Source organism: Musa acuminata, chromosome BXJ3-4, assembly GCF_036884655.1.
Source record: "Musa acuminata AAA Group cultivar baxijiao chromosome BXJ3-4, Cavendish_Baxijiao_AAA, whole genome shotgun sequence".
Taxonomy (NCBI): domain Eukaryota; kingdom Viridiplantae; phylum Streptophyta; class Magnoliopsida; order Zingiberales; family Musaceae; genus Musa; species Musa acuminata.
In genome coordinates, this window is record NC_088352.1 from 31,799,874 (window position 1) to 31,822,182 (window position 22,309).

At 36.4% G+C, this 22,309-nt stretch overlaps 2 protein-coding genes across 5 annotated transcripts; one reads left to right on the forward strand and one right to left on the reverse strand.

Annotated features, from left to right (window-relative positions):
• Positions 1 to 8,144: 8,144 nt before the first annotated feature.
• Positions 8,145 to 17,396, reverse strand: LOC135637272 (putative casein kinase II subunit beta-4). 4 transcript variants are annotated; one of them, XM_065149886.1, is made up of 5 exons: positions 16,822 to 17,381; positions 14,925 to 15,203; positions 9,889 to 9,998; positions 9,626 to 9,791; positions 8,145 to 8,622 (listed from the first exon to the last, which is right to left on the reverse strand). In XM_065149886.1, exons 1-5 carry the CDS (start codon positions 17,051 to 17,053, stop codon positions 8,492 to 8,494), a joined length of 918 nt encoding a protein of 305 aa, XP_065005958.1. In that variant the 5' UTR covers positions 17,054 to 17,381; the 3' UTR covers positions 8,145 to 8,491. The 4 variants fall into 4 exon arrangements, with proteins under 4 accessions (XP_065005958.1, XP_065005959.1, XP_065005960.1 ...); XM_065149887.1 differs by having other exon boundaries at positions 14,925 to 15,140; positions 16,822 to 17,363; XM_065149888.1 differs by having other exon boundaries at positions 8,547 to 9,791; positions 16,822 to 17,396.
• A 1,407-nt stretch (positions 17,397 to 18,803) lies between these two features.
• Positions 18,804 to 22,241, forward strand: LOC135636831 (uncharacterized protein At1g28695-like). The gene is made up of 5 exons (XM_065148907.1): positions 18,804 to 19,040; positions 20,066 to 20,431; positions 20,554 to 21,000; positions 21,100 to 21,456; positions 21,619 to 22,241. Exons 1-5 carry the CDS (start codon positions 18,915 to 18,917, stop codon positions 22,099 to 22,101), a joined length of 1,779 nt encoding a protein of 592 aa, XP_065004979.1. The 5' UTR covers positions 18,804 to 18,914; the 3' UTR covers positions 22,102 to 22,241.
• Positions 22,242 to 22,309: the final 68 nt, after the last annotated feature.

Here is a 22,309-nt window from a genome sequence, read left to right on the forward strand (position 1 = left end):
CCTGAGTATAATCACTCAGCTCACGATTCCAAATCCTACTCGTGTCGCTCCAGATCGCTCTCGACAGGCCACCCGCGAGCACCGAAACCTAAGCACGAGCATAGTCGCTCGGCCCGCAGGTTAGACTCTTGCATGGGTCGCTCTAGATCACTCTAGACAGGCAACCAACCAACACCAAGGCCCGAGCCCGAGTATAATCACTTGGCTCGCGATTCCAGCTCCTGCCCTGGTCGCTCCATATCCCTCTTGACAGGCGACCCACCGGCACCGAAACCCGAGCACGAGCATAGTCACTTGGCTAGCAGGACAGGCTCTTGCCCAGGTCGCTCCAAATCGCTCTCGACAAGTGACCCACTGGCACCAAGGCCTGAGCCCGAGTATAATCACTCAGCTCATGATTCTAGCTCCTTCCGGGTCGCTCTAGATCGCTCTCGATAAGCGACCCACCGGCACCGAAACCTGAGCACGAGCATAGTCACTCGGCCCGCAGGTCGAGCTCCTGCCCGGGTCACTCCAAATCGCTCTCGATAGGTGACCCGCCGGCACTAAGGCTTGAGCCCGAGTATAATCACTCAGCTCGCGATTCCAACTCCTGCCCGGGTGGCTTCAGATCACTCTCGACATCGAAACCTGAGCACGAGCATAGTCACTCGGCCCGCAGGTTAGGCTTTTGCCCGGGTCACTCCAGATCGCTCTCAATAGGTGAACCACTGGCACCAAGGCCCGAGCCCGAGTATAATCACTCGGCTCGGGATTCCAGCTCCTACCCGGGTCGATCCGATGCCCGAGTCATATCTCAAAAAACCTAACGCCCAAGTCATATCTCGCGACTGATTCGATGCCCGAGCCACATCTCGAACAACCTAATGCTCGAGTCATACCACGCGGCCAATCTGATGCCCGAGCCACAGCTTGAACAACTTAACGCCCGAGTCATACCTCGCGGTCGATCCAATGCCTGAGCCGCATCTCGAAAAACCTAATGCCCGAGTCATATCTCGCGATCGATCTAATGCCCAAGCCGCATCTTGAACAACCTAGCGCCCGAGTCACACCTCGCGGCCGACCCGACGCCCTTCCCTGTCCGACGCACGAGTGGCTCCACGTTGATCCATGATTCGTAGCTCTAATTGGGTCACATCGGTTGCTCGCCGGCTCGCAAAATCGAGGTTCATAACTCCGACCCACGCCAAACCGGTTATCCGACCGACCAGGATGACAGGCCCCGACTGCCCGGCCAACAGAGTCAATCCTGCCCGAGGCACGGGGCGTTGCCCCTCTGATTGCCCCACGACGAGTCAATTCTGTTTTCCCCTCCTAAGCAATCAGCACCCCTCCAACTCAGGCATGCCTCCTGGCCCGTTAAGGACCCCATGGCACGCTTGAGGGAGGGGGAGAAGTGATACTGTATATTTTGGCAGCCTGAACATGTCACAACCGACATAACATGTCAAGTCAGAGCCCTACGCCACATGTCCCGTCTCGGGAGCTCGTACCAAGAAGATATACCACACGTCCCATCCCGGGAGCTCGGGGCAGTGTTGTCTGACATTGCTCTGCACGTCCCGGGACGGCAGCCAGTTAGAAGGGCCATCCCATCCCTTGGGGGTCAACAATGACGCCGAATCGATGCACCATCAACTCTCGCGCTATAGTATAAAACCCCTGGCCGACCTCCGACCAAGGGAGAGGCAGAAAACAAAAAGGGAAAAAGATAAGCAATCCCTCTTGTTACTAACTTGCTCATCGGAGGGGCCATAGCCGAGGACCACTTGGCAAAGGCTATTTTTGTAGGAGGGTGACCACTCGTTGACGACGAGGGATTCGGCACGGGAGCGCCAGCCGCCCGACAGTATGTAGTTGTTAATCGGCCCTGATCTAGACCAACGCTAACAACACTCCTTCCCAAGGGCCCAGCCACCTCATTATCCAGATCACCCCGCAGTAGGCTCCCGACATCGACCCGCGGACTTGGCCGTGCTACTCACCGACCACTACGTATTTGTTCGCTCACAATGTTGTTTTATTGATGAAATTAGTTTATGGCTTTAAGTACTAATAAAAATCTGTGTATATATATACTTATTTATTGATTATTAATTTTTATTAGATTAAAACTTGATCTAGAAATCCTAAATCCAAAAGTTTTCTTTGTTCCTACGAGTTTGCAAGGATTGAACCATAATGATCAATGGTATATATCTCGATTGTGTACCCATCTATGCCACAACGTTATGAGTCTCAAGCTGAGATTTCGAATTTTGTACATTACAAATATAATACATTTTACCAAGTCGGGTTCATGATACATTTGAAAGCAACATAGCTAATGCTTTCTTAGAAAGCATTAAACATAACTCAATCAAGAATCACGTATCACAAGTTTTAGATGATGCTTGACAACAGATTGGAAAAAGGAATTATAGCCAAATATTTTTCCCATAAAACCAAACCTAACATAGGAGATTCAAAAATAAGAAAATATTTCTTCTTTTTTTTTTCTTCTAATGGCTCCAAATATTGCCTTTAGGTTAGCATGGGTGATATTCCTTCAAAATCATATAATCCTTATCATGTAATCCTTCAAAAAATTAGCATGGGTGATATTTCTTATCATTTGAATCAGGCAATCCTTCAAAAGATTATTGTCCTCCAAAGAATGGATAGATGATGGATATATAACTTATATATCAAGGTTAAAAATGATAGTTTTAATTCTGTCAATCATTATAAATGCTTTAGAGGTGTCTTTCTTAGGATGAGGGTTATGTATAGAAGAGATAGGGTTAGCAAGTAACGATGGAGAAGATACAGTCATAAGCTGGTTTTGGCTATTAAACCTAGAAGGACAAGTGGCAAAAAAAAAATGAACGGAGGACATATTGATCTCTGAGGCTACTATAGTTGCAAAGGAAGGAATCATTACTTCAGAGATATTAGAAATCGAATGGATAGGGTATTAGATTGGTTACAGATTTATTGAATGGGACTTGATCTAACTTGGATCCATCATCTAAATCCATAACCAACTCATGCATGGTCATTAGGCTCCTTGAGATCCAAAATCTATGGGGAAGGATATGATGGAGGGAGTGGGATACATATGTTTATTTGAATTTGTACTTTTTGGAAACAATGCTATGGATGGACGTTGGGAGATATTAAGGTTAGCCTCCATAAAATATTTTATTAAGTGCATAGCATTTCGATAAAAAAATTAGTAAAATCGAAAGAGGAGGGTGGCGATTGAGGTAGGAAGCCCACGGACAATATCATTCAAGAACTTTTACCTCCTCAGACTGAACATAGTCAGTGGAGGAAATCTTGATGCATTCTAATGTTCATTTGTGCAACAAGTTGTTAAAGGCCACGCCACCTATGAAAGCTTAGTGGTATTTATGGGAGGCATGGCACTTTTACCATGGGAGGAAGATGGAAAAGATGTAGTATCACCCTTGTTGGGGTTTGGAGGCTTTTGGAAAATACCTTTAGTGGATGGGGGAGTTACTGAGGTGGGAGGGGAGCAAAGGGCTACCATCTTGTGTATAGTCAGCATTTGACGACAATTATATATCTATGAACAATTAGGTGTTTTTAGTTCAAAATCATCTACATGAAAATGTTGAGATCTCTTAAGTTTTGTTGTAATTTTATTCTCGACATACTATTTTATTGGTATAATAGACTAGGAAATAATTTATTGATTCTTTACTAACTATATTACTTCATTTATCTACATCTTCTAGTTGTATTTTTCTTAGATTAGCACCTAGATATAATTAGATTTTTTTTTCTTCTCTAGTTTGAATATATATAAAATTATCTACATCTTCATCCTATATATAAGCAATAATATAGAAAAGTAAAATTCTCTTTTTCTATTGTCTTATGTAAAGTATCGTAGTAAGATTAGGTTTTGATTTTTTTTCTTTACCGGTATATGATAGATTTGTTTTTTTCTCTTCTAATGACTCTCCTTATTTTTATGTATGTTTGAAATTTTAAAGTTTATTCCAATTTTTCTAAACATGCCAAGCGATTATGAATTAGAGTATAATTTAATAGTTTTATCATAAAGATCATTTGAATCTATTTAAATTAAGAATTTAGCCCATAGAAAATTTTTATGTCATGAGATTCATCTTTTGGCATATTTCAAATTGGTAAAAGCATGTAATTTAAACTATTAAGCCTCAAATTTTGACATAAATATATTTGATTTTATACAGTTTCTCAAACCGTTAATTTATCTGATATTCGATGTGACAATCTCGAATTTAGTGATGATAACTATAAGATATGGAAGAAGATTGATTATGCTATTAAGAAAGACGAACCATCTATAGTCACTAATACTAGCACTCCAATTGAGGTCACGTTATATAAGCGATAGGAGAAATCCAATCAGCTCAGCGTGATGTTTATCAAAACTAAGATAACTATTGGCATACGTGGTTCTGTTGACCAGCATGAAAAGGTCCGAGACTTGCTATAAACTATCGATGAGCAATTCATCACTTCGAAAAAGGCACTAACAAGTACCATAATAATGAAATTGTCATCCTTTAGACTCACCAACATAAAGGGTGTGCGTAAGCATATAATGCAAATGCGAGATATTACGACTCAACTTAAGAAACTCGAGGTTAATATATCAGAATCCTTCTCGTACTATATTCTAAACACCCTTCCACCTCAATACGGGCCTTTTAAGATTTCATACAATACACATAAGGACAAATGGTCAATCAATGAATTAATGACTATGTGTGTTCAAGAAAAAAATAGGCTAGTGATGGAACTAGTTGAGAGTACATTGGTGGTAACCACTTGCGAGAATAATAAAACTAACAAAAATCAAGCAAGCTCATCAGCAGGAAAAAGGTAAAATACCATCCCAAATTGATATCAAGAAAGAAAAGTATTTCTTTTATAAAAGGAAGGGACACATGAAGAAGGAATGTATGAAATTCCAATAATGGCTTGAAAAGAAAGGTAAACCAATCTCGTTTATATGTTATGAATCTAATATAGTTAATGTTAATATTAATACCTAGTGGATTGATTCTGGATCAACAATACACACTGCAAACTCTTTGCTGGGTATGCAAAACTTAAGGAGGCCAATGGGAAGTAAGCAAAACATCTTATTAAGTAATAAGATGGGCTCACATGTGGAGGCAATTGGAACATACATTTTAACTTTAAGTAGTGGTTTTATTTTAAAATTGGAAAGAATCTTTTATCTACTAAGTTTTTCACGAAACTTAATTTCTATTTCTAAACTTGTACTAGTTGGGTGTTCATTTAATTTTCAAGACATATTATTTCGTTTATTATATAAATCTGATTATGTTGGGAAAGATATTTTGTTTGATGGTCTTTATCATATTTTCTTATAAAATGATGATACTGAAAGTTGAATGCATGTTCACGTTGGTACTAAAAGGTGTAATATTAATAAAGACTCCTCTATGTTATGACATTGGAGATTAGGACATTTCTTAAGACTTGTGTAGACTGTATTAAGGGAAAGCAGATCAATAAGTCCAAAAAGGGTGGTAATAAGAACTCAGACATATTAGAAATCATTTATAATTGCTGATCCTTTGACTAAAGGTATGTCACCTCTGAAATTCAAGGATTATGTAGAGAAAATAAAACTTAGTTCCACTTTATAATTATATTGAAACTCTTATATGTATTGTGAAATTTTCTATGACATTAATTTGAGAAAATATATTGATACTAAACCAAGAATAAACATAAGGTTTATTCATTAAGTAATATTACCACATTAAGATTAAAAAACTAAATATATCATTATACATGATAATACTTGCTCTTAGAGGATTCATGTATTTATTTATTAAGAAAATTGTTTGATAAAAGTTAATTCAAATTATTAAGTTAAACATATGGACCAAGTGAGAGAATATAACCATTATTATTAAACATTTTATTTAATAATAATATAATCGTTCTTATTAAGTTCATCATTCATTATAATCAATTTCTTCATTTAGTATGATTTAAATATTTTAATTTTTCATTTAACCATTATTGTTAAAGATTTTATTTAATATCATTAAAATTCTTAATTATGGTTCAAACGTTACAATTTGAATTAATTCTTGAATATTTTGAGTTGGTGATAATAAATGTTCTTGATCGGAGAACATATATATAAACGAGAGCTTTGGTTTTTTGGCTTAACATCTCTTTAAGTATAAAGGATTTTCTTTTCGTTTCCATATTAGTTTTTCTTGTGTTTCTATTATAATGGTTTAGAAACATATTTTGATATAAAAAATTCTAACAAGTACAATTAATCATGAAACTTTATATACTCTAAGCTATTTTTTATAACGAGATACTTATGAATTTGAAGATCTTAATGTTCTTGTTGCTTTTAGAAAAGAAAGGAGGTAATGCACTATTCATCCTACTTTCAATTTTATATCATATCATATGTTGTTCTCATCTTTTATTTCTAATTTGTCAAACATAGTTATTCCTAAATCTATACACGAAGATCTAGTTGTGCCTAAGTTGAAAAAAGCTATTTTCAAGGAGCTGGGAGAAGAACGACACTTGAAAACTTATAAATTTATAAATAAAATAAACTTGTTGGTTTTAAATGGATGTTGATAGTGAAATATAAAGATGACAAATCAATTGAGAGATACAAAATAAGGTTAGTGGCTAAGAGACACACTGATAGATTATCAAGAGATGAATAGTATCCGAGTCTTGTTATCTTTTGTAGTAATATTTGATTTGCCTTATAATAGTTTGATATCTTTTGTAGCAATATTTGATTTGCCTCTATAATAGTATGATGTGAAAAATATCTTCCTTAATGGCAAATTAGAATAGAAAATCTATATGAATCTACCTTTCGGTTTTGAAGAAACATTAAGGTTTGACAAAATATGCGAAAAAAGAAGTCATTCTATGGACTAAAACAATCTCCTAGAGCATGGTTTAATAGATTAACTAAGGCTATAAAGAGTTATGAATATTTGCAAAGCTGAACAAATCACATTATGTTTTATAATAAGTATGCTGACAATGGAAAGGTCTCAATACTCAATTGTGTACGTAGAAGACATTATCTTGATAGGTAACGATCTTATTGAATAAGAGAAACTAAAATCCTTGTAGCTAGAAAACCAAGGAGAGATCTCAGTGTCACAAAAGAAATATATATATTAGATTTATTTATGAAAATTGATATATTGTGTTGCAAACCATCTGAAACACTCATTGACCCCAACCACAAGCTAAGTGCAAACACAGGCGGATAAGGGACGATATTGACGTCTAAGGAAAGGTAAGGGGCTGATGTTTAAGAAAAGGGATAATGATGCATGCATAAATATTGATTGGGCCGAGAGTAAAGATGTTAGAAGATCTTTAGTTAAGAGTTTTTTGGAATCAACTAGTGAAATTATATTTAGATAACAATGTAGCAATTAGTATCTCTCACAACCCGATGGATGCATAATGGTCGAACAAAGCACATTGAATCAATCAATATTGGATATATTCTGTTTATCCCTATCAAGTCAAGCGACAAATAACATATATTTTCACAAAAGGATTTCAAAAACAACAGTTTAGCAAGCTGAGACGTTGAACATCAAGCTGAGATGTTGAACACCTTCGAGTTTGAGATCTCTCAATAACTGCTAGAATTTGATTCTCGAGATTGATGTGATAAACTAGGATATAATTATTGATTTCTTCCTAATTATATTATCTCATTTGTCTATATCTACTAGATTAACACTATATCTATTTGAATAATTTTTTTTTTCTTATATATACGTCTTCCTATATACAAGGAAACAAGTGAAATTTTCTTCTGTCCCGTTCAACAAACTTCACAGAAGCCGAGAGCAAAAAGTATTTGTTAAGAACAATCAACAGAAATTATTTGCTTTGCCTCGCTAATACAACCATTCATGGGTTCAAATATGTGGCCACCGTTGCATAATGCAAATGGGCTTTAAACACTCTCTAACATTGCATAATCCATTGGTCCAAACAATTAAATATCATTATGACAGTTACATGAACTACAGCAGTGGCCTGTAGCACCTGGAACAAATATAAGGTCTATCAGAAAAGTACAAGGATTGAAATGCATACATGCCTCGAAAGAGAAACTTTTAATTGTAGTGATGGTAGATGTCGAGTTTGAAATATTCATCTTGGGCCACAATGCAAAAGGGGCAAGACCTGCGATGCAGAAGGCCAAATCGATCAACCATAAAACTTGTTCAGTAGTTACAGGTACACTGAGATACACAGCTTACTAAATAGGTAAGCCATCCGACAGGTGTTTCCTAAAATTCTACGATGGTGAAACTGTGTACAGTCACATTCTGAGAACTGATACAGTTTGTGGCAGCAACCTCTTTCAATATAGAGTCGTGTATTTAGCTGCAGCCGGACCCTTCCATGTGACAGATCAACTCTGGCATCAAGGATTGTGAATCTTGAATCCAAATACCCTTGGAGTGTATCGTTGTGATGGCTTTTGCGGCTTCAGGTGTCCATAAGTCATCAGAAACAGGTGAGGAAATGTTGTTCCAAAGTAGGCTCCATCAACATCTAACAAAGTCAAGAAAAGTTCAACAAACTTATCTAAAGGCAACTTACACGGGTAGTATGAGTTCTTCCCTCCAATTATATGTGTGTGTGTGGGCCAACTAACATTCAAATATTGATTTTTGACTTCTGAAAGGGAATTTGATAGGATAAACATATTCATCCATGTAAGACTTGCAAGACCATCAGGCTTGACCCTAATTTTGCATAATGCAAACAAATTCTTATAATGGACCAGGTCATGAAAATAAATCTTCGTATACCGCATTTTCTTTACGATTGATTCAGGTTGTATCAATGTTTGTTTTAGTTGATCTGTCCAGCTGTCGAGTTAAAAAGATCTTCTTGGAATTGTATTAGCTAATTACACAATGGAAAAGTCATGTAGGTATATGTAAATATAGTAAGTTTTGTGTACAATTAACAACTCAAATGATGCAATTTAACCATAATCACATATATTATCAACAGCACAAAATGATAATCAGATACATTGATGTATGGGTTAAACCATTAATTCAACTTCAAGTGGAATTGGATAGCTATGAAAGTGCATGCAAGTTAGTTCAGATTAATGGTCCATGAGAAAATAGAAGACAACAAACACCTCACCAGAAACAATATAATGGGTATGATGGCCCTTTGTAATGGATGTGATAGCCCTTGAACATATATTTGACTAGTGTCCCTCAGCAAAGCTCAATGGCACAATAGGATCAATGTAGCTAACCTCATATAGTTGGGAACTATGGCTTATTGCTATAGTCGTAGTACCAATTCATGTCAGATCAGGATATGACCAGATTAAAATCCAAATGAAATCCTAGAATATCTTGGATTTGATTGGAACATGTTACTTCGAACTTGAATATATATTTGATTTATACATGCGACGAGTAGCATGAATACAAATTAGAAAGCAGCTTATCATGATGTAAACAAAATTAACAAGTATTTCAGATTTGAAAGCTATTTTCACTTTAAAATGATTGCTAGAAAAGGATACTGCCTTGGTACTTCGACCTAGGATAATATATATCTTCACATTTTGGACAATATATTTTCACAGTACTGGATCGAGGGATGTCTGATTGGCCAACAGGAAGGCAAGGCTGGCCACAGCAGTAAACTCGAGGGCATCTTCCAAAATCATAGTTCTTGAACTTTTCTAGCTACAAAAAATTGAAAATTTAAAATGTCATTTGATACCAATCAATTAAGAATAAAAACTGATACCATCAAATATGGGGAATAAGTACAAGATCTCACCATTGCAGCCATTCCTTTACTGGTTAATATGTATCTGACATGAATTAAACCATAAAGCATCTCAGCTGCTGATTCCACTAACTCATTTTGTTCTTCAGTAAACAAATCACCTGGGCATGAAAATTAGACGTAATTGGTACCACATGATGCCAACCATAACGACAAATAATATTTAAAGTAAAAATCACCATGTAGGCAATAGAGTTTATTGTTCATGTGTATGCAGTTTATCATCATGCAATTGTTCAATATGAGATGGACCACTGAAATATCAAACTTAAACAGAGTAAAAAAGGTTTACATTGGCATGAATATTGGAAGCACACTGGACTACAATGATTAATTGATTATTTTGGAGGTTCAAAGCTTTGCAACACCTGATACTTATACACTCATTAACATAGGTATGCAAGAAAGTAGGAATGGCATACAAGTCTATTTGAATGACAAAAGTATGAGATCTAAATTAAATGAACAGAGTAAAATGTATGTACCACAAGAAAGTACAGATACTAAATAAAATCACTTGAGGAGTAGCCTAAATAGCATATGTACTATGCCTGAAACTGCCATTTCCTCTTTATTTATTTATTTACTTAAGGGGAAGGAACTTTTCTTATTTTTTTCCACCCATTCATCCATTACATAACATGCATAGGAGACAATGGGACTCGAACCCCTAACATTTTAACTGCTTGGGACTACGAAGGAAGTTTGTCAATGGGCATATGAAACACATGGAGAACCAAGTGGCAAGTTGAAGCCCATCAACTTTAATAGGGTGATGAAAAAGGAAAGCTAGTAATAACATGGAGTACTTGAAAATGATAAAACTAACAAGAAAAGTTGACTTTTAATTCACTATCGTTCTTAACTGATTACGATAAGACAGGTGAGAATACTATATCAACAGTGATAATCGTAAAAGAAAGCTAGCATGTGCATGAAAAGAGAATCATGAGTTTCCAACCTACATTTCATAGTTTGCCTATCACTTGATTTTAATAAGATATACTTGATCCATACCTAGTATATGGTTAGGACAGAAATTGGTGGGAACATCTAGAATCAATTGCACTCATCTTGAGTTGGGAGAATTTGAACAATTTCAGCTGACTACACATCCTCAGAAGAAGAAAGAGAAGAGTCAAGGGGAAAAACAAGAGAGCCAAGATAGAGATGAGATGAAAAATGATCGACTGTCAAACATAGGAAAATAAAATTTGATAATTCACATCTATCATGATCATCAAAGTTCTCACCTACCACATTGTCACAATATCGGTCATTCATCATCGTGTATGATAGAGAGGAAATGCTATAAGGAATAAAAAAGGGAATAACATCTATTATGACCATCAAAGTTCTCACCTACCACAATTGTCACAACATCAGTCATTCATTATTGTGTATGATAGAGAGGAAATGGTATAAGGAATAAAAAGGGAATGATAGAGAGTAATTCTTAATTTGTTAAAAAAAATGAATGAAAATGTAATCGGAGACAGAATTAATTCAAATAGTTTTCATTATATGTTTTTGCATTTTCTTGTACTTGTTTGGTGATAAGAGAAGCATTAGAACCATAATGAAGCTTATCATTATCTTTAAAGCTACAAATTGATAAATTTATATCTTTTGTATAATATATACATAATATTAATTGAATAACTCTAATAATACCTTTGGACAATATGTATGATGGTTATTTTTAATGGATTGTTCTCTACGGTTTTCATTTCTTGAAAAATATTATTTATATTATCTAATTTAATATTTTTTATGAAAGATAGACATGAAATATATACACAAACAGATCTTTTTTTTAGCATACATCTATATTGTCTTTATTTCATTTCATATCTCTTAAAGTTTAGCTACTTAAAATGAATATATATATATATATATACATATATATATGCAAATTTAGAGTTATTTTCTCAATCGAGTACGATCCCATTGGTTCAATTCAAATGATCCTACCAATCCCCATCACATCTTGTAACACCCATTTTGCAATCTAAGCCTACTTCATATTGGCCATGCACAACAAATTACAATGCCATAAAGATAGTACAAGGACCAAACAACATAGAGTTTAGCAAAATATCAAAAAAAATATAAACACCTGATTGTAGCAACTAGCTGTTCAAAGCCTTCTAAAGTTATTTGAAATATTATTGTTAAGTAAAAAAGTACAGATGTCCAAAACTTAACCAAAAGAAATATTTAAAAGATCTGGAATAATAAAATAACAAATAAACCCAAAGACAAGCCCCATTCCGTAAGTTTCCCTTCCATGCAGATTTTAGGAAGGGACAATTTCCATAGTCTTACCCCTTGAAAGCAAAGATTATTTTTCTAAGAAACTTCTAATGGAACAATTATATCAAGGGAGAAAACTGAACTATATAATACACATACACAAAGAACAAATGAAAAGTTCATTTATCTATAAATTATAAGTTTCAGCCATATCATGTCGTTTAAAAAACCCCTTGTAAAAACCCCTTGGAAGAACTTGCTCATATTGTACATAGTTTAACATTCCTTTTATAACATGTATTATATTCCACCCAAATGCTTCTTAACACAATGCTGACATGCATATTGTTTAAAGCCAGCTAAAAAGCGAACTCTCCTTCCTATATAGCTCACCATTGCATAAATGTTTGAATTTGAACAACAAAGATAAATTTAAATCAGATTCACTATATCAATTTGCTAAAGATCCATGCACCTTTATAGATTGGAAGTAAACAATTATCCCCTTCCCTGATACAACTAACAGAATTTGAGTTGAAGCCCCGCTTATGGCATATTTTCATATCCTTGCCTAACCACTTAGCTCAATATCTTGTTCTCTGAATCTCACGTCTTTAGAATGGCTGTTTTAATGTTTATTACTAATGCAATCTAATTGTCAACAGAAGATCCCAAGATTCTATCATTCAAACAACAGAGGCAATTGATAGAAAGCTTCTGAAGAGAAATGAAATACCAGAAGCAAAATCTCAAATTGTTTAATGACTACTTCAACACCAATTATCAAAGACAAAAGTTTCTTCAACCAATATACACTAGCAGTTCCAGTTTGAGCAAGTTCTAATCAGACACTGAAAACTCAAGTTCGATCAGTTTTGGCCACTGTTAACAACTGCAATCCAATTTCATATATTGGCCAAGAGAACTTTCTTGCTTATGTTGTTCACCATGGAGATCACCTGTAATTTTACTATTTATGACCATCACTGATCAAATTTTGTTAGAGAGAGATTTTAATTCAATCTCCAAAAACATCTTTTGTCCAATATCCTCCACTTAGATTGTTAGAGAGAGAAAATTTTCTATACTGGGTTTACAATGAACAGGTAAAATTACAAGGTGCTATCCCTGTAGTTTCCTATTTGCTCACGTCCAATTAATATGAAATAAGAAATAGGGTGCTAGCCCACCTGAAAAAAGAATTGCTCATATACATGCTAACCATTTTCTCAAGCGATTGTTGTTTTTTAAAAAAAATAATAATCAAATCATGGATTAGTATTTTTTTTTAAAAGATGTGCATTATTATGATATTATCTTTTGAATGGACATTTAGTTAGAATATTACCAAAGTTTAATAAAGTCAAGTTTCATTAAAGTTATTTATTATCTAGAACTTACACACTTTTTATTTTCGGATTAAAACATTAAATTTAAAAATATTCATTTGATCATCCTGTTTGTTTGGGTTTCAAAAAAAATCTAAATATATTTATATCATATTGTCTTCCCATTGGTGTAAATATGTTTTAGTAAAAAATCTGTTATCAGTAAAAAAAATTTCATAAGAAGTTACATCATTATTGTCTTAGAAAATTCGATACAGACAGATAAAAGAGCATTCCCATAAATTTTGGGTTACTATTAAGCTAAGGTGAGTAGAGAGCAATAACTTCATGAATTATATTATGATCTTCACATAGCTTGGCAAATTTATTTGAAGTATACTCACCTTCTCTATTGGACTTTAAGATTTTAATTCTCTTATCAAATTAGATTTTAGTCTGAGCCTCAAAGATCTTAATTTGTGAAGAACTTCATCCTTAGACTTTAAAAAGACAAGTATAGCAAAATCTAGATAATAGATAACTTTAACAAAAACTCAACTTAATTAAACTTAGACAATATTCAAATTAAATGTTCATGAAAAAGATGATATCATAATAACGCATTTTTTTAAAACCAATACTAAATCGCAATTTATTTTTTTTTTTAACAAACAACAAACACTTATAAGAAATAAGCATGTATATGAGCTTTTTTTTTCCAGTGGTTAGCATCCTGTTTCATATTAATCAGAGGCAAGGAACAAGCTGTGTATCTCGGACAGTTCAATTTGTGTTGATTCACAATGATCCCAAAATCAAATCAAAAGGTTCAAATGTTTTTTTTCTCGAAATTGAAACTGATTTGGAGGCCTCAAAAGCTTATCTTCAACAAAGAAGAAGAAAAACCTCAGTTTCTTTAAGAATTTTTTAATAGGAGTGTCTTTGAATTTTATGTCAGTTGTTTACACCTGTCAATAAGATAAAAGTATAGTGAATTTGATGATTTTATTGGGCTTCTCAATTGTTTTAAAATTTTAAGCTTTCATTCCATAAAGTTATGCTCATCTATCATGTCCTTTGGAATGAAATAAAACACGAGATATTTAAAATTTCTTAATATACAATTGCTATCCCAAGATTTAAAGTATTTTATAATTTTCCAATAAATAATTTAAAACTATAAAAATCAAGGAATGAAAGGGTACAAGTAAGTGACCCGAGTTCAAAGTTCCCATATAAAGCTTAATAGGAAGCAAACAATAAAACATATTTAACAATTAACAATTATTGCTTTCAATTCCAAGGAAACCAAAAAGCAAATTAAGATCAAACGATGCAGCAGCATGCGTCATCAGTGAATTACCACAGGGAATAACATGAGTATGTTGAGAAGGATAAAGACAAAAGTATGCATAGGATAAATGCATCAAAACTAAAAATTACCATGGGAAGACTCCACATCCAAGATTAGATCAAGAGCATAGTCATAGTAGGGTACTTGACTGCTTAGACCACATAAGTTAAAATCATCTTGTATGTACTCATCATCAACCTCACAGAAGAACTCATTGCCTCTTAGATTACAGAACCATGAAATCCAAGATGTGTCTTCCCCATCAGAACCACTGACATCTGACTCTTCACTATCTGTTTCTGATTCTTTTTGCGGCTCCAGGAATAGTAATGAAAGCATCGTCAGAAAGCTTACACGTATAAATATGACTGGACTCACATGAGAATACAGATGATGAAGTCAACATATACCACCACCAACAGAAATCAGCAATCTTTCCACACCATGACTAGAAGCAAGTAAGCCAGCATATGTTTGGCGGATTAATAAGAGGAAGAGAGAATGATAAATTATCATCACATTTACAAAACCATGATCATGACACAATCAAGATGCATGTGCACTAATTCTCAAAAAAGCACAAGAAAAATCAACTGAGAACTAGATTGCACTATATTTCATCTCTATGGCATTTCTCACCAACTCCAGACCACTGAATTTTAGCATCAAATATTCCACACAAGCTATGATCTCAATTCAAAAACTGAAGACATATATACAATTTATAGTCGATCATACAATATATACTTGCCTCATAAAGTTTATCACTGAAATAGTTTCTAAATGAGAATAATTGACATCCTGTAATTTTTTTTATTTTACCTTGGCACATATTTATTTAGTAACAATTTATAGTCGATTGTATAATTCTAGATTTGTACTTAGCTAAAAACTATTTGGATTCTTATGATTGACCACATATGCTTCACATAATGTACATACATTATGTGATACTTTAACCACCAGCATTTCATGTCCGCTTCCAAACATTCTAGCTAGGAATAAAGGAAGTGTGCGTACGGAAATGCTTTAATTTCCTACAGTCTGGAACTCACCTCTTAAGAAAGATTTCGATATCCTATTAAACCTGAGATTGGGAAAGCAAAGAGTTCCTTTTGCCATTCCCTAAACACACATAGCCTAACTTATTGTGATCATCGTATCAGTACTCAAGTTAGATGCAATATAATCAAAACTGTCAAAAAAACAATAAATGACCTAAATATAAACAGTTGACAAATATAAAGTGTCAATACATTACTAAGGACTTGGTTTATAATATGTGCCATACAATGTTAGCCGCAAAATGTCATCACCACTACAAAAGCTTGATGCAAATACTAAATGGTAGTGCAAAAAAAGAATGCCATTGAACCAAGCAATGACTTGTTAATCACTTAAAGAAAGATATTTGTATCCTAAACCTGATAATGCAACATCAAATAGAACTTGCAAACAGATGAGAAGGGGAGATTAAATAAGAATTCCAACTGTTACCGTACAAAAAAAACATTGCATGCTGATGGTTTAATAATTAAAAATAGCATGTGACAAGAAAAATATGAAACAAATAAATCTTCATCCGTCTTCTTAAAAATGATGCCAGTATTAAAACATCAAGCAAACTATCTAACTCTACCAAAACACGGAATTTCATCCAAAATTACAATTTTTTTCAGTATATATTTAAAGACAAAATCTGGTATATCGGCAGGAAACAAAATCACCAATTTCACATGCTAACTATACCATAAATAACTAAACCTAAGTAACTGGAGACATCAAGAGTGGTAATCTACTTTTACTGCATTATTACACCAAATACATCTGTTCTTTTACTTTAAAATTTCATACACTAACAAAAACCCTAAGCAATTCGATGATGAGAACTTGTTAAAATATCCAAAGAAACAGATCCATTTATTCTCCAAATATAGAAGAAGACACAACACTAAGTGAGATAGCAGAAAATACAGAAAATCTAACCATCTGAGTACTTGTTTTTGGAAAGAGAAGCAGAACGCTGGTCTTGGTCCTCGAGGTGCTTTCCGGAAGAGGTGGACGGCACCGACAGCCTATCCCTCTCCCTGCGGTTCAAGACCTTCGACGTCGCCGTTGACGATCTCTCCAGGTGTTTGTCGAGGGCGCCATTGATCCGCCTACGATATGAGGCTCCAGTCTCCACCCTCGACCCACTCCCTCCCCGATCCCTATGCATACCTCCCTCCTCTTCGCCCCTAACAACCCCCCTTTCCCAAAGCCTGCGAGAGATCAACTCAGCTCCCCATGTCGCGACGAAATAGAACACCAACCCACAAATCCGAATGATACCGCCAATCCGATGCCAGGAAATGCTTGGTTGCACGAATATGACGAAAAATAAAAAAGAGAGAAACCTCGGAATTTGATCGAAAATTAGGGTTTCGCTCCTATCATTCTCCGAGAGGAGATGAGGGAGCAGCTGCTCTTCCCTTCGCGATCGGAAGGGCAAATGCTACAGACGAAGGGAAGCGGCAGGGCCGGCGTCGTAATTACGAGGCAAATCGGGGATCAAGGATAGACGAATGCTTCCCTCACTCGTCACACCATTACTCTCAGTCGTACCCTAACAGGCAACAGTCTTAACACTGATCCTTCTTAAAATTCTCCAATCATCTAACGAGTGAACTCCGAGTAATCAGAAAAGTAGTGAGCGAAGGAATTGCTCGAAATGAATAAGAGAAGGGTAGCGCATCTGGGCCGTTCATCTCGCCTGTATCTTTTGTTTCGTCGGTAGTTTCAAGCGCCTGAGGGTCGCTTACATTCCCCTAGGATAATGTGCCGATGGGATCGGGTGCAAATTCCAGCCTGACAATCAAGTATTGCAAGGCCACTCAGAGGATGACAAGTGTGGATTAGGATCTCACTTTCCCTAATTTGAACACAGATTTGAGAGCAATTAGGAAGCTTTTTGTTCTATTGTTGACGGATTTGGTTCAAGGATGCACCATATGTACAAATAAGCCAGGGTTCAATACGGGCCTGTAATGGGCTTTGTCTGTGAACAAGACAAACGTACCGATTTGAGCCTGCGAAGAAATATTTCGCAGATTAATTTATAATTATTTCGGTAGAGGATAAAATAATATATATATTTTTATTTAACTAAATATATAATTTTTAAAAGATTTATACAATCGATTTTAATTTATGACCTTATTATTATTGTTATTATTTAAGTAGTAAGAGAACTTCGCATGCATTTTGCAAACGATAATGGGTACTTGATTGATAACGAGAAGGGGTTAAAGGCTTATATGTGGAGCATCTTAACATTTGAAAATTAACACGTATCATATTAGAATTCGTTGGGACAGATACGTTACTTGCAAGCTTATAAACGACACCTCTTGGAATCAAATTAAATTTTGTGGACCTGATCAAGATTTGCTCCAAAAGTCGCGGTCTAACACTGTGACACGCAATCCATATAACAAGTACACATAAAAGTCAATAACACTGCACAATCGGTTTAATATAGCCAATTGACACATTACTATTAATATTCTCCCAAATTATGAACCATAAGGCATTAAGAAGCAGGTAAAATGGTCGAAACTGTTAATGATTTCCTTGTCGGGTGGGAATTAATTGCATCACATGACTGGCAGCATTGCCAATGTGACTCTGATTAAGATCTAATTGTTAAGCTCTAGATACAGTTTCATTGACCAATATTTAAGCAGTCGCAAGAAATCCTCTCGTTGGCAAGCATGCGACACATCATTAATTGCTGTGAAAGTGGCCCACCGGCTTTGTGCATATGCGTCAAACAGAACAGTGCAGCCGCAAAAACTGATTGCATCCACCGACTCCCCGATGTAAATATATTGTCTACACAGGAAAGGAAAACATAAACGTGAATTTTATTGGTTGGCTTAGATAGAGATGATCCAACACGTAACTTTTAGTGTCTTGAATAGTCATCACCTCATCAACGGGTCTTCGACCAAGCCAATTTGGTTTCGAAGAGTTCGCCAGATCGATCACCTCATCACTACCGCAGGTGCGTACCTCTCTCGGAACTTAGGAGATCGAACATGGGCTTCCGCCGCCACGGCTTCGTCGTCTCGGGTTGCGCCGCTGGCTTTCTTGTGGTCACCGTGTTGGTGTCCGATAGCTTATGGCTGCCGCAGGTGTCTTCTGTACTACCCATGTTTCGCCTGGTACGTACGTACCCCTGCTCAAAATACGTTGTGCAGTTTCCATCTCACGGCTCGCACACAGTTTGAGGAAATCTGTAATCATCTCACGGCTCGCACACAGTTTGAGGAAATCTGTAATCATCTCACGGCTCGCACACAGTTCGCCTGTTAGTTCTAGTCTTGGGATTTCAACAGGTTTTGTTGATGGGACTGCCCAACATCATCCCATGCATGCTTCAGGTTCCTCGATATGTAAGCTTCTGGTTTGTCTTTATCTCCACCACCGGGCAATGATAGAGGCATTTCATTGTCCATAATTTCCCGTTTCAAGGATTCAGCAGAACCTCTGTTTTGTGAGTGTCAAGAGTGTTATTTACATGCTATCTACAGGGAGTCCTAAAGCTCGGGTGGGTTGTTGATTCCCCAAAATGATTCATTCAGACTGCTCTTTCTTGGAAGAGACACAAGGGTGCTGCTGCTGCTTGATTGTCGAGTACTATATACAAATCCTTCCCCATAGAATAGAAGCCCAGTCATTCTTCGTCTACTTAGAGTGGTTACTAAGAGAAATATTTTTGAATTTGAAACATACTCAAAAATAAGTATTTAAAACCTTTTCCACATAAAAGGAAATCGATGTCGAGTTCTAAGATGTGACGAAGTATCTAATGAGATAATTAATATAATAGTTTTGATTGGTGTGAAGTAGACAACTATAAATGAAGTATTATGACGTAAGATAACTTAATAATTTTATTAGAGTATGAACTACAAACTCAAAAGTTTTAAATCCAAAATAATAATCTTATGCTCATTAAATCTCAATCTTAATTTTTACTCACTTTCAACTTCGGATTAATCCAAAGGGTTATACGAAGTTGTGAAGCATATTTATTGCAGACAATAAAACACTTACGTACAGACTACTTCAGAACTCCCTAAGGAAATCATCCATCTTGTGTAGATTTTAAATACCAGAGAATGGCGCAACTTTGCTTTATTTCTTTCTACTTTTTTCTATATTTCCTTGTTGTACATGTCCACAGACGAATCCAAAAGATGGACTTCGGATAGAATTAGAGGGAGCTTCCACGAGGAACAAGACCTTGATAATAGGAGTGATCAACGAGGCCTCTGTGGAAGACAATGGAATGCTGCAGCTTTTCCTCCAAAGCATGCGAGAAGGGGAGGATACTGCGTTCTTGATCAGACACGTTCTCCTCGTCGCCACCGATCAGATTGCATACAACCACTGCATGGTTCTTCAACTCCATTGCCATCAGCTTTACACTGACACTCTTCTCCTTTCTCCGGCCTTAAGCAGCCAATCTACAACCTTAATCAGCCTCGCTTCGACGCTAACCCTATTCCTTGGAGAAGTTCTCTTGCGTGGGTACAGCTTCATCTTCACAGTAAGTTTCTTCACACTGATTCCATCGATTACTGCCAACACCATGGAAAAAGACCCGAATAGTTTTGTCGGCTTGCGAAGTTTATATTGGGTTCGCAGCCTTACATATTTCTTTGCTTGCAGGATATGAATGTCATGTGGCTAAGAAACCCATTCGCAAGGTTGAATCACAATGGAGAAGACATGCTGTTAAGTGGCGATCTATACGACAGTGGCTTATACTTTGTTTCTTCAAATACGAAGACCATGGCCTTGTTCAAGCAATCATATGCTGTGATGAATGAGTCAAGAAGCATGAAGGGAGATGATGTGCTTCATCTTATGAGATCTAAAAGGTTCATCCAGCAGTTGGACATGAAAGTGGGATACTTGGACACAGCACATTTCACCAATTTTTGTCAGGGTACTCTTGATATTGCGAAGGCCGCCACAGTGCATGCAAACTGCTGCCCCAGCAGCAAAGCAAAGTTTGCTGATCTCACAGCCATCTTAGATGTCTGGAAAACATATAATAATGGAACACCTAATGTCACATTCCCTGCTCACAGTTCTTGTGCCCAATCACGGAAGGTCAGTTCTACGTTTATCATACAAGTGAGTAAGGTTATGTTTCGTAAAAGAGTTCAGAATTCTTTCAGGCTCATGCATCATCTTGTTGCTCATGCCCAGACTCATCAGCTGAAAACATCTCTGCAAGCTGCTGCTATGGGGAACAAGACATTGGTCATCAGTTACTTGAATAAGGCGTATGTTGAAGAGAACGGCATGCTCGATCTTTTCCTAAGAAGCTTGAAGGAAGGGGAGGATACTGCATTCTTGATCACCCACCTCTTCCTCATCACAGTCGATCAGACTGCGTTCGACCGCTGTAAAATGCACAGACTTCATTGCTACAGGCTTGTTTCTGAGGGTCTCAATTTCTCCGAAGAGCAGCTCTTCATGTCTGATGGATACATCAATTTGGTGTGGCAAAAAGTTGTGGTTCTTGGAGAAGTTCTCAAGCATGGATACAACTTCATTTTCACGGTAGGTTAAATTACCCATCTAACTTTGCTTTGGTTTGCCTGATGCTCATCATTCAATCCCTCATTTTGGTATGGTAAAACAAAGGCCTCAGAGGTCAAACGATGGCTTGAAAACCAAAAGACATCTAATTCATCTAAGATCTTCTTCTGTTTCTGTAATCAGGATATGGACATAATGTGGCTAAGGAATCCATTCTCCAGGTTGAGTCTCTCTGGGGAGGACTTGCAGATAAGCTGTGATTATTACAATGGCAGGCCTTACGATGATTCCAATCACATCAACACTGGCTTTTTCTATGTGGCCTCAAATAACAAGACCATCAAGCTGTTCGACATGTGGTTCGAATCAAGAAAAACCCTCAAAAGGATGCATGATCAAGATGTTCTGGAGTTTCTGAAATCTAATGGCGTCTTCAAGCGGCTGGGCGTGAGTGTTCGCTTCTTGGACACCCTCTACTTCAGCGGATTCTGTCAAGTCACCAAGAACTCCAAGGAAGTGATTACAGTGCATGCGAACTGTTGTCGAAGCATAAAAGCGAAGGTACATGACCTGACCGAAACCCTAGAAGCCTGGAAGAAGTTGAAGGGCACAACAACAGTTGGCTGGCCGCAGCACAGAGCATGTAGTCAATCATGGAGCGCATGACTGCCAAATGTAGCGTCCGAATCTTGTATTTGTTGACGTTATATAGATTACAATGCCTGTTTTGATGATATCCAACGTTGATGTCAATATCTGATGTCATGTTAAGAAGCTTGGTTGGATGACGAAATCATTTCAAATAAGAGTTCGCAGAAACCTCTGCACCCTCTGTAAATATAAAGTTTAGATGAGCCATGCATGAAAAGGGAAT